Here is a 13,646-nt window from a genome sequence, read left to right as displayed (position 1 = left end):
ACCTTGAAGACATTTAGCATCAAAAATAAAAATTCTATTTTTAATTTTTCCTATAGTTTATATGAGAAATTTCTGTGTGGCCGCACTCTTACTTCCGTAATTCCGGAACCAGAATTCCGCTCGATCCAAAATTCAATAGCAGCCGATGGGAAGGTTGCACCTTTCATTTGAGACTAAGTTTGGGCAAATCGGTCCAGCCATCTCTGAGAAAAATGAGTGACATTATTTGACACATTCGCACATACATACACATACACACACACATACACACACATACAGACTTTTTCCGATCTCGACGAACTGAGTCGAATGGGATATGACACTCGGCCCTCCGGGCCGGGATTAGGTTGACGTATTTCAGAGTGATTGCATAACCTTTCTATATGAGAAAGGAAAAACAAGAATAAAATAACCATAGAAAAATTTATCAAAATTGACGAACCGGAAAATTTTGAAAACTGGAAAATTGGAATGATGAAAAGACGAAAAAGTAAAGGAAATTGATAGTATTGAACAAAAACGGAGCAAACAGACCAAATGGAAAACAAAAAATAGTGGAAAAAGCCAACATGGTATACTATAGAAATACACAAAATGGAGAAATTAACACGAAGAAAATGAATAAAATGGATTAAATTATTTAAAGAATAGAAAAAAAAAACACTAGAAATGCAATTTGAAAAAAATAAAAAAAATTCAAAGTAAACGTATAGGAAAATGGTCAACATAAAAAGAGCTTTCAAAATAAAGAAGAAATAACAATAACGAATTAAAGCTTAAAAAAAATGTGTAAAAAATAAATAAAACTCTGTTAAATGAACAATGGGAAAAAATAAAACTACGATAAACGGAAAGCTAAAAGCTAGAAAATAAGGAAGAAAATACGAGAAGGTAAAAAATTAAACAATAAGACAAAATTAGAATGAATTTAAATAAGTAAAAAACCGATGTGGCAACCCTAAGCAGGGTTTTTTCTTTCAATAATTACTTTCGATACTAATCCAACACTTTCGCAGACAGGAAATTCTATTGAATTTTCAATATTGGAGAAGTTTGAAGACAACTTCATGACTTCTAATTAAACCATTTAATTGTTTAACCCTTACAAGTCTGATCATATTTTTGTTAAATTAAATTTAAATTTTTGGATTAATCTCGAATTATTTTAGTATATCAAGAGTTTTTGATGACTCAAATATTTTTGTTTCGATCATAGACATTTTAATCTTAAGGTCATTCGCTTCTTCATTCAGGCTGGGAATTTCCCTATAAAAATCTCTATTCCTGTGTGCGGGGTTGGGATTCGAACCCAGGTGAGCTGCGTACATGGCATTCGATGTACAAATTCCGCTATGCCCGCTCGAGTCTGATCTTGTTACGACGTGAGAATTAGGTTTGTATAAACATAGTTGATATCAAATATGCAGTAGTTTAGAATTTTCGCTATTCTAGTTACCTCATACACAAGATATTGAATTCTTAGTTGCATGCTCAAATACAATTTTGTCGAAAAAGTATTTGTCAAAATTTTAGTCTGTTAAAAATCCGGGCCCCCTTCAAAACTCCGGGCCCGGGGGGAAACACCCCGGTCCCCCCCCCCCTCTCGGCGGCCCTGCATAGAACCCTTTAATTTCAAACTCAAAAACTTACGACTCAGGCAACCGTCGGCGATGGTGGTTGTGGTTTCCCAACCCGAACAGCAGACGTAGACTTCCTTCTTGACCGGATGATAGGTTGGCTCGTAATTGGTACTGCAATCGAATTTTCATTAGAAACAAAGAGCAACAAAACCAGTGAGTCAGTCAACAGCTTGACATCGTTAAACCTGATTGATTTGATCGCTTACTGACATGTTACAATACAAAGCAAAAAAAAAACATACAACAGGGACGAAGCGAAACGATAGAAACGGAGCTCGTGATTGATACATTACCGGATGCCGGTGCACAGCTTCTGGTCCAGGCATGGTTGAACAAAGTGTTTCACGGTCGATTTCCTGTAGACGGGCACATGGACGGTCCGCTTCTCGGTGCACACGTTTTTGCTGAAATTGGCAGACATTGGCAAGAGATTAGCGATCGATAAATTGTCGATTAAAGAGCTATAGAGGAATCTGGGAGAAAAGTAGCGGACACGTTTTGGTTGCATTTCCTTGCAGTTATACTTGATCTCATATTGGATTGGATTGGATTGGAGGCCAACCATTCAACCACAAGATCTTGTGGTCACAAACAAGATGTACAAATGAGGGCGTGTTTGACCAAATATGTCACCGGCTATGTATATTTTCGCCCGTCTGGCATGGGAGATTCCTAATAATTAAAATAGCCTTCCAGCAGCAACAAGACGGTGGTCCATAGAATAATCAATTGCATGTCACGCTCAGACACGGTACTGCATCGATACTCACACAATTGTCTAGAGAAAATTTACTACTCACGGGAAACAATTGTAAGCTAATCCTGCCATGGAAGCTGATTTGCATAAAGAACGATCATAAAGCAAAATATTGGATTTTGTATGATCATAAACTAAACAGCTCGGGGGCTGACAGTCATTGAGCATTCGGAATTGGTGCCGTTTGTCAGCTTTACAGTCCACAGCGCTGATGGAAGCCGAAGAAACGTCCAAACAGTACTGCTTCCACTCCCTCAGATGTCACATTTGTCACGATTAATGCCCCGGCGCTAGGTAAGTATGTTAGTCAACTTGGCGGCTTATAACGACTTCATTACTTGACACTTAATAAGTTGTTTTATTGCAAGTACTTTATGCAAAGCCATTGTTCAAATACGGATGCCATTTGTAACGATTGCATCAATTGCAGCTCATTTATTGTCAATTAGTTTATTCGTTATTCTTACTCTGCGGTCTATTGTCTGTCTGTCATTATCAGTATCTGATAGGCCGACATTCGACGAAGTAGTCAAAACACAAAAATTCGCCTAAAGTTAAGAATTTTGTTATCTCATATGTTTTTACCTAGCATGGTTTATTTACTAGCTCATCTGTTTTTAAGCACATACGTTAATTTATAACCTCGTCATCCTATATTGTGTCGGCGATCGGCTGTTAAAATGGGACGCAAAAAACTTTTCTATATGCATATCTATCTAAATGATCTCTCAGTGCGCCGTAATATTGAAAAATTATTAATAGAGTATTTGGGTGTTGTTTCGAATTTGGCACCGAAATGACTAGGTTCGCCTCAGTTGCCTGAATGAAGTCGGCAATATATTTATTAGTTAATAAAGTATAGTAGTAAAGCCACACATTGGAGACACAGAGCAATCGACTTAGCCGGCACGATGTCTCTCTGTTGTCAGCTGTTTCGGATATTAATTTTAAGTTGGATGAAAGTTTTTGTTCGATGCTGAAACACTGTAAGAAAAGAGTTGCAATCGTTAGAATATTGTGTGACTCGCAGAACAAGGGATTGTAATTCGGATTCACTCTTCCTTGAGTAAGAATTATTTACGGGAGGTTACAATCGTTAGAATATTGTATTTCGGGCGAAAAAAATATCGCGCTCAAAAAAAAAATTTTTTTGGTCGTACAGACAATGGTAGTCTATTCAGCCAGTTTCCATGATGCAACATTTTAAACATTTCCTAAATTTCCACTGCAAAATATTAAAAATTGAGCGAGTAACAGTGAACAATCAATAGGCACCTTGAAAAAATGTGGTATAAACAACAACTAAAAATCTGGAACATTCATTGTTCGACTTGCGCTCGGATAAGACGTGTGCTAGTGCTTTTGCAGTTGCCTTCCCCGGCTCAGTTTTTATTGTGTCCAGTGCTCAGTGCAGTGTCAAAGCCAGTTGTGATTGCTAGGCCTTTGTTTCGAAAACAAAGTGTGTCGTGCTGGTATTGTCAGCCAGTCCCAGCAAAGGTCATCGGCATCGAAAAGATAAGTACCTGTTTCCCTTCTACTATTATTTTCTGTTTTGCCCTTGATACATTCCGTTACTGCTCTTTTTATCGTTCTTTGCGCGAAGTGCTGATCTCGCGCTAAAATGTCCCTCGACGGTCAGCCCACCGATGATAATATGGATGATGAAACATCCCCTGATAAGCCTCCTACCAAACCCCCTCGCCTAAAAGCATACCCAGAGAACTCGACTGGGCCATTTGTGGTTTACTTCCGGACCACCAATAAATCATTTGATATTTTGAAAATATCACGTGATCTGACAGAGCATTACTCGGCCGTGACCCAGATTACAAAGGTTCGCGCGAATAAGTTAAAAATTGTTGTTAGCGACCTCGCACAGGCAAACGGGATTGCTTCCTGTACCCGCTTTACGCAGCATTATAGGGTGTATGTACCGTGTGTAGATGTAGAGGTCGACGGGGTCATAACCGAGGCGAGTTTGACATGCGAGGACGTGCTGAAGTATGGGGCTGGCTGTTTTAAAAACCCCCTACTAAAGCCGGTGAAAATATTAGACTGCAAGAAATTGCACACGCTCGCTGGAGATAAAGAATCCTATATACCATCAGCCTCGCTTCGGGTGACTTTCGCCGGATCGTCTCTTCCAAATTATGTCCTTCTGGATAGGGTTCGCCTGCCTGTACGCCTGTTTGTACCGCGGGTAATGAACTGCAGCAACTGCAAACAGTTGGGCCACACAGCCACCTTTTGTGGCAATAAAAAACGATGTGGCAAGTGCGGTGGAGAGCATGAGGATGACTCTTGTGACAAAGACACTGAAAAGTGTGTTTACTGCGGGGGCCCTCCGCATGCTCTTAAATCATGCCCTGCGTACAAACAGCGCGGGGATAAAATTAAGCGCTCCCTCAAGGAACGCTCGAAGCGCTCTTATGCAGAAATGTTAAAGAATGCTTCGCCATCTGTCCTTTCCGAAAACTCCTTTGCTCTTTTGGCTCCTGTTGAGCAAGAATCTGATAATCCACAAGAGGGAACATCTTTTGTTAACCCGGGGGAGTCCAGGAAGCGGAGAAATCCTGCCTCCCCTAGACTGCCCCGTAAGGGTCCCAAGGTGTCCTCCTCTGAGAGTGCGCCAACCACATCTAATAAATCCAACGGAAGTGCTGCACTAATGCCGAAGCAATCTGCTCCTGGATTTGGAAATTTTAATTCAAACAAGGAGTACCCACCACTTCCAGGGACACCAGAAACCCCAAGTGTCCCTCTTTTTCAAACAGACACTCAGTCCAGTAATGGACTAATGAAATTTTCTGACATCGTGGACTTAATTTTCACAGCTTTCAATGTTACCGATCCTCTTAAAAGCCTTCTGATACGTTTTCTCCCTATAGTGCAAACATTTTTGAAGCAGTTGACTACTAAATGGCCCCTCCTTGCAGCGATCGTATCCTTCGATGGCTAAGTCATCGAACGAGGTCACTGATTCGATCACTGTTCTACAGTGGAACAGCAGAAGTATCCTCCCGAAAATTGATTCCTTTAAATTTTTACTAAATAGTTTAAAATGTGATGTTTTCGCATTATGTGAAACTTGGTTAACTTCCGATATAAATCTCAACTTCCACGACTTTAATATAATTCGTCTGGATCGAGAAAACCCCTATGGAGGAGTACTTTTGGGGATTAAAAAGTGCTATTCTTTCAACCGAATTAACCTCCCTTCGACACCAGGCATTGAAGTTGTCGCTTGTGAAATAAGGATCAAAAGCAAATACCTTAGCATTGCTTCCATCTACATTCCCCCTAGAGCGTCGGTAGGGAACCGAACGCTTTGTAATATCACGGAATTCCTACCGGCACCGCGGCTAGTTCTAGGAGACTTTAACTCGCACGGTACGGTATGGGGTGGTCTTCACGATGATAACAGATCAACATTAATCCAAGATCTTTGCGACAATTTCAACATGACCATCTTAAACACGGGAGAAATGACACGGATTCCTACACCACCAACACGCGCAAGCGCGTTGGATTTATCTCTATGCTCGACTTCGCTACAGTTAGATTGCACGTGGAAGGTGATCCCTGATCCCCACGGTAGCGACCATTTGCCTATCGTAATTTCAATTGCCAACGGTTCAAGACCATCAGAAACAATCAATGTCTCATATGACCTCACACGGAACATTGATTGGAAGAGTTACGCGACCGCGATATCCGCTAAAATCGAATCCATTCAAGAACTTCCTCCGGAGGAAGAGTACAGGTTTTTGGCTGGCTTGATTCTCGACAGTGCGAATCAAGCTCAGACTAAACCAGTACCGGGCGCGAACACCCACGGACGATCTCCCACCCTGTGGTGGGACAAAGAGTGCTCAGAACTGTACGCGGAAAAGTCCACTGCGTATAAAACCTTTCGGGACGACGGGTTACCCGATAGCTATCGACAGTACGCGTCGCTAGAAAAGCGAATGAAGTGTTTGATGAAAGCCAAGAAACGCAGTTATTGGCGCCGGTTCGTCGACGGGTTAACGAGAGAAACAGCGATGAGCACTCTTTGGGGTACGGCTCGACGTATGCGTAACCGAAATAGTATTAACGAGAACGTGGAATATTCAAACCGCTGGATATTCGCCTTCGCCAAGAAGATCTGTCCAGACTCTGTCCCGGTACAGAAAACATACCACGCCGCGTCTCCTCACGATACCGCGAACGAAACACCGTTTTCGATGGTGGAGTTCTCACTTGCCCTCTTATCGTGCAACAATAACGCCCCGGGGTTAGACAGAATCAAATTCAACTTGTTGAAGAATCTGCCTGATTCTGCTAAAAGGCGATTGCTGAATTTATTTAACAAGTTCCTTGAGGGTAACATTGTTCCTCACGACTGGAGGCAAGTGAAGGTCATCGCCATCGCAAAACCGGGAAAACCAGCCTCCGACCACAACTCGTACCGACCGATTGCAATGCTTTCCTGTATCCGGAAGTTGTTCGAGAAAATGATCTTGTTTCGCCTCGACAATTGGGTCGAAGCAAATGGCTTACTGTCAGATACACAATTTGGCTTCCGCAAAGGCAAAGGGACGAACGATTGTCTTGCGTTGCTTTCTACAGAAATCCAAATGGCCTATGCTAACAAAGAGCAGATGGCATCAGTCTTCTTGGATATTAAGGGGGCTTTTGACTCAGTTTCTATCAATGTTCTTTCAGAGAAGCTGCATCAGCATGGTCTTTCGCCGATTTTAAATAACTTTTTGCTAAACCTGTTGTCTGAGAAGCATATGCATTTTTCGCATGGCGACTTAACAACATCGCGATTTAGCTACATGGGTCTTCCCCAGGGCTCATGTCTAAGTCCCCTGCTCTACAATTTTTACGTGAATGACATTGACGATTGTCTTGCCAATTCATGCACGCTAAGGCAACTTGCAGACGACGGGGTGGTCTCTGTTACAGGGCCCAAAGCTGCCGATTTGCAAGAACCATTACAAGATACTTTGGACAATTTGGCTGCTTGGGCTCTTCAGCTGGGTATCGAGTTCTCCACGGAGAAAACTGAGCTGGTCGTCTTTTCTAGGAAGCGTGAGCCGGCGCAACTCCAGCTTCTACTCATGGGTGTAACGATCAATCAGGTCTTCACATTTAAATATCTCGGGGTCTGGTTCGACTCGAAAGGTACCTGGGGATGTCACATTAGGTATCTGAAACAAAAATGCCAACAAAGGATCAATTTTCTCCGGACAATAACTGGAACATGGTGGGGTGCCCACCCAGGAGACCTAATTAGGTTGTATCAAACAACGATACTGTCGGTAATGGAATACGGATGCTTCTGCTTTCGCTCCGCGGCGAACATACATTTCATCAAACTCGAAAGAATTCAGTATCGTTGTTTGCGTATCGCCTTAGGGTGCATGCAGTCGACCCATACGATGAGTCTCGAAGTGCTGTCGGGCGTTCTCCCGTTGAAAAATCGATTTTGGGAACTCTCATATCGATTGCTCATTCGATGCGATATCTTGAACCCGTTGGTGATTGAAAACTTCGAAAGACTCGTCGAGCTTAATTCTCAAACCCGTTTTATGTCCTTGTACTTCGACTACATGGCACAGAGCATCAATCCTTCTTCGTATAATCCCAACCATGCCCGTTTTCTAGATACTTCTGATTCTACTGTATTCTTCGACACATCCATGAAGGAAGAGATTCGTGGAATACCGGACCATATACTCCCACAAGTGATCCCCAATATATTTTATAATAAATTTCGTGAAGTCGACTGTGACAAAATGTTCTACACTGACGGATCGAATCTCGATGGGTCCACTGGCTTCGGTATCTTCAATAATACTATCACCGCTTCATTCAAGCTCAATGATCCCGCTTCAGTTTACGTCGCAGAATTAGCTGCTATTCAGTACACCCTTGGGATCATCGACACTCTGCCCACAGATCACTACTTCATCATCTCGGACAGCCTCAGCTCTATCGAGGCTCTTCGTGCGATGAAGCCCAAAAAACAATTCCCGTATTTTCTGGGGAAGATACGGGAGTCCTTGTATACGTTATCTGAAAAATCTTACCAGATTACCTTTGTTTGGGTCCCCTCTCATTGCTCTATCCCGGGCAATGAAAAGGCCGACTCATTAGCAAAGGTGGGCGCATTAAATGGTGACATATACGAAAGACCAATCTGCTTCAACGAATTTTTTAGTATTTGTCGTCAGAGGACACTCAACAGTTGGCAAACCTCATGGAGCAATGGTGAACTTGGACGATGGCTACATTCCATTATCCCGAAGGTATCAACGAAGCCTTGGTTCAGGGGGATGGATGCGGGTCGGGATTTTATTCGTGTAATGTCCCGGCTCATGTCTAACCACTACACGTTGCATGCACATTTGCGGCGTATTGGGCTTGCGGAGAGTAGTCTGTGCGCTTGTGACGAGGGTTATCACGACATCGACCACGTTGTCTGGGTTTGTGCCGAGTATTGTGACGCCAGGTCTCTGTTAAAGGATTCCCTTCGGGCCCGAGGTAGACCACCCAATGTCCCAGTCCGGGATATGCTAGCAAATCGCGATTTCCCCTATATGTCCCTTATTTACAATTTCATTAAAACGATAAATATCCCAATTTAGCCCCTCTCTTTTATTTCTTGTTTTTAGAAATTTCCTCTTGCTTGTGGAACCGATCAGCTGCAGAGTGCCACTATGTAACCGCCGTCGCCTTTACCACTACGCCTGCATAGAAGGAAACTGAAGCGAGAGCGACTTGATGTCCGATGACTTTTTAAGGATTCCCCGCGGGTCCGAATAATACCATCCGCCAACCCGGTACTCGACGACTTACTAGACTGAGGCGCAAATTTGTTTCGCTGATCTCCCGTTTGCGCGATAGTTGCAAGTTTTGCTCTTCTTTCCCTGTCACCATATACGTCTTCTCTCCCCTGTCCTCGATACACCTGCTGCTACACTGATGTGGAAATAGGCCCCCCTCTGAAATATCTTGACCAAGCATAAGTCTTCGTTAAAAAATCAAATTTGATTTCTGTATTCCTAGTTTTAAGATAGCTGTAATTTTTACTCTTTATTGAAACTCTTGTCCTCCATCTTGTAAATAGAATTGTATCCCTAGTTTTAAGATATCTGTGAAATTTCTCATAAATATTTGTTCCACCTTTTGTTAGTTTTAAGATAACTGTAAAATATTTCGTAAAATACTATTACTCCCCCTCTTGTATATCAAACTGAATCCCTTGTTTTAAAATTTTTCATAAAAAAATCTTTTGGCCCTCTCTTGTATATTGAATCTTATTTCTAGTCTTAAGATAGCTGTAAACTTTTTTTTTTCTTGTATAAAAAAAAAATTTCAACATTGTAACCTCCTAGTTTTAAGATATCCAAAATGTAAAAACAAAAGAATTTGGCACCGCCAAGCTAACGCATTTGTGCCTATCAAATAAACGAATTGAATAAAAAAATAAAAATCTGGAACAATGGTTTTGAAATTTCGCACATATCTTCACATAATTGTCCAAGTAATAATGGGAGTTTTTTACAAAATTAATTTTATTATTTTTACAACAGCAAGTTAACCGGTTTTTTTTAACGAAAATCGAATTTTTTATGTTACGAACAATTCAAAAATCGAGAAACAAAAAGCTACTTTAGTAACCTGAATGATGTGAAGAAGAACTCTGCCAAATTTTAAAGCGATTGGTCTACTAGAATTTGAGTTATGATGTACACCGCAAAACAGTCTGTTTAGAAGAATGAGGGCTTCTTGAAACAACAAAACGTTTGGATGAATTTATAACTTGATGAATGACGATTTCAAACTAAAATACGTTTTTCTCTAATTCTCTATTTGGTTTAATTCAACAAATCCCTCTGTTTGCAGTTTGTCGTTGTCGAAACAACTTAAAATTTGTTAGATTAAATTGATCCCTTTTAACAAAGAGTCCAACACTATCTTTTTTTGATTTCAACCAAATTTTAGTTGTTCTCTTCTATGCACGTCATTGTAATCTAATCATACTATTTCTTTATTTAGAAAGAACAATATTGTTGATTCTATCAATAGTCTTCTTTGTATATTGAAGCTACTGACTTTTCCGTTTGAATTAACCGTGATTATATATTTGTATTGATAAAAACCTGTTGAATACAACAAATACTTCTCTTTGTATTTAAATAAAAGCGTTGTTGGAATAAACCAAAATGTGTTCTTCAAATATAACAAAATCTGTGTTTCATTTTGACAAAACATTAGATGCCAGGGCCGGCGGAACACGTGGGTAGCATGGGTAGTACTACCCACACGAAAATAATCGTGGAGGGAATTACCCACTCGAAAGTTTTCAACAAACAAAAACCTGACAATAACTCGCGCACAAAATACATGCGCCTGAAATTTTCGATGAATAACAATTTTTTTTTGATTCAGATACAAATTTATTTGCTTTATAATTTAAATTTCTTGAAATATGTGATTATAATTAGGATTTGTTTGAAATTTGAAATTAATTTTTATATTTAATACTAAGGGGCAAATACATACTTATTGGCACATCTACATCTTAAAATAAGGAATTCAGATCGATGCACAAAAAATATTAATGCAATTTTATTAAGATTAAAGAATGCAGCAAAAAATATCGTGTCCGATTCACTCAAAAAAAAAGAATCGACTCTTGATCGATTCAGTGATTCATTTGGGAAGATTAAAAAAATATCTGCTTGATTTTGATCTGGAGTAGATATTTTGATTCCATGTATCCTTGAATTGTGCCTATTTAGTTTTATTTTTCATGTCCACAGCTAACGCACTTCATTTGCTGGCAGCTTCATTAGTCGGTGCAGCGCATTCATTCAGTTATTTTCGATTCAAATTCAATTTTAGCTTCAAATTGAATTTTGTTTCTGTGCTGGCTCTGAGTGAACTTATCGAGTAAAAATGCATCAGATAAGGATTACACAGTTCAATCATGCTCTAATATTTAAAAGATGCCACATATAGGTAACAAATAAATGCTTTTGTTTGCGAATTAATTTATATTTCTTCTGAATTGAAAGCATTCGATTATGTGGAAAACTTTAGTAAGTTTGGAAGTGAATGAATGAAAGAAATGCGTTGAAACTGAATGCTGGCTTCGCTAAATGCACTCAGAAATAGGCAGCTTTTATAAAAATATCTCGATCTAATTGATGTAACAACATTCCCCTAAGTCGCTTTTTACAAAAGAATCGTGGCTCACTCACTCTTTTTATAGAGTCGATTCTTTTGATCGATTCGCTATTCACTCGCCCATCTTTAGCTGTTAGCATATTAATCAAAAGAGAATAGATAAACAAATTTGGATATTTATCGTGTTTAAAAATATGTATATAAACGCAGATACCGCTATCCACAACCCCAATACGACGGAGATGGGCATTCAACGTATAATGATTGTTTATGACCCGAGATATCACCCAAATTAAGTCACGACCCTCATCTATACCCTTGCACCAAGGTTTGTTGATACCTTTGGGATGCCTAAACTTCCTAATTTCCGAGCGTCTTCTGACAAGAAATACTAAAAAACTCGTTGAACCTACGTGATCATTCATAAATATCACCTTCTAAAGCCTGAAGTGTCCAACCTTCACATTACCATGCTAATCTAGCAGTCCGCTTTCTCGTTACCCGGAATGAAGCAATGCGAAATAATTCAAACTAAGGTAATCTGCTATGATTTTTCAGATAAAGTACTCAAGAATTCTCATGTTTTCCCCAGGAAATACAAGCAGTGCTTTCCATGCTCCATCGAACGGAAAGCGTCCTTGGAACTCTAACGACGTGGTTCCGTGTATTCTGACCAAAGGTTGAATAGAATACACAACGTAGGCCCTAGCCACCAGCCGAAACAATGTTTCTCTCGTTAATCCGTCGAGGGACCGGTACCAATAACCTTGTTTTTCAGCTTTCGTCAAGTTTTTGATTTACGTTTCTAGCGTTTTTCATTAGTGTTTCTAGCATCGAATATTTGGAATAATTCCTTTCTGCGTTCAATTCTGAGAAATCCCTGCCCACCACGTTCACGGTTGTTTGCGTCGGATATTCGTTTCGTCTGACCTTTAATCGCAGTGCAAATGCATTGTGTAAATACAGGGACTAATATAAAGGGATACTTAGGGTTTTTGATGTCCTATGCGGAAATTCGTGCTAGTTTCTAAGATTTCCGAGACCAGAAATCACTTACTTCGGTTTTAGATCGCACCCTTCAAGGGACACTCTCACGCCTTTACGAATAAGCTTACAAAAATCCTCTTTCGAAAATTTATAGGCACATTAGAAGATGTGGGGATGGTCAGACTCTCACTCTTTAGTGAACGAGGAAGCTTAGAAATCAGTCGTAACCGGTGGCGTAGCCCTCTTTATAATTTCTTCTCGGAGCGTTCCTTCAATTTTTCCCCACATGATTTATATGTGGGATATGTCGATATGTGCAGTCTCTCCACAGTATGAAGACTTTTCATGACTCTCCCCGCATTTTCACAGCGTGTATTGTTTCTACAATAAGTAGCTGTAGGCCCAACTGTTTGCAATGACGGCAGTTCATATCCCGCGGCACAAAAAGGCATACAGGAAGACTAGCCCCGTTCGTAAGATTAAAGTTTGGAAGAGCAAATCTGGCGAAAGTCTCAAAATGAAGCTGATAAAAAATAAGTTTGTTTTCATATACTCCTCGATTTTTGCTGAACGCAATTGCTTGCAAACCAAAATTTTCATTGATCGAAGCAAAGGGTTCTTGAAGGAGCCAACCCCACACTTCGCAGTTAAGGACTCTGTTGGAGCCTACACCATCAATCTCTACTTCCTGGGCGAATACGTAGACAAGATTCTTCTTCGTACACGGTCGAGTGTTGTTTAGTTAAATTTGGACCGGACGTAGACTATCCAGAGGCTGGTTGTATTAGATGGATATAATTCGTATAGACTAAACCGCATTATTTTTACTAGTACTTTTTAGTATTAAGTCACTTTAAGCTTGTTTAACATTTGATTCGCATTTAACAATGGCAAAACATCCTGACCCTGCGGTAGAAGGCAACGGGTTCGTTTCATCTGACCTTCGTCGGGAAACTCTAAGCTTGCTCATATTACCCTATTCCACGCTTTTATAAACTTTCTTCTTTCAACTCCTTGCTCTTCCTTGGGTATTAAGGCTCCTAATATTGAAAAATACTTTACACCTATCAGTCTCG

At 40.3% G+C, this 13,646-nt stretch overlaps 1 protein-coding gene across 1 annotated transcript in view; it reads right to left on the bottom strand.

Moving 5' to 3' along the window:
• LOC131691885 (uncharacterized) overlaps window positions 1–13,646 on the bottom strand; it is a 114,420-nt gene that overhangs the window by 22,029 nt on the left and 78,745 nt on the right. Inside the window, exons 2-3 of the mRNA XM_058978573.1 lie at window positions 1,934–2,044; window positions 1,651–1,751 (exon numbers count right to left, since the gene is read on the bottom strand). Of these exons, the coding sequence (XP_058834556.1) occupies window positions 1,651–1,751; window positions 1,934–2,044 (212 nt within the window). The remainder of the gene's footprint in view (window positions 1–1,650; window positions 1,752–1,933; window positions 2,045–13,646) is intronic.

The sequence above is a fragment of the Topomyia yanbarensis genome, chromosome 3, assembly GCF_030247195.1.
Source record: "Topomyia yanbarensis strain Yona2022 chromosome 3, ASM3024719v1, whole genome shotgun sequence".
Lineage (NCBI taxonomy): Eukaryota > Metazoa > Arthropoda > Insecta > Diptera > Culicidae > Topomyia > Topomyia yanbarensis.
The sequence above is the reverse complement of the archived record's forward strand: the minus strand, read 5'-3'. Positions and strand labels throughout refer to the sequence as shown.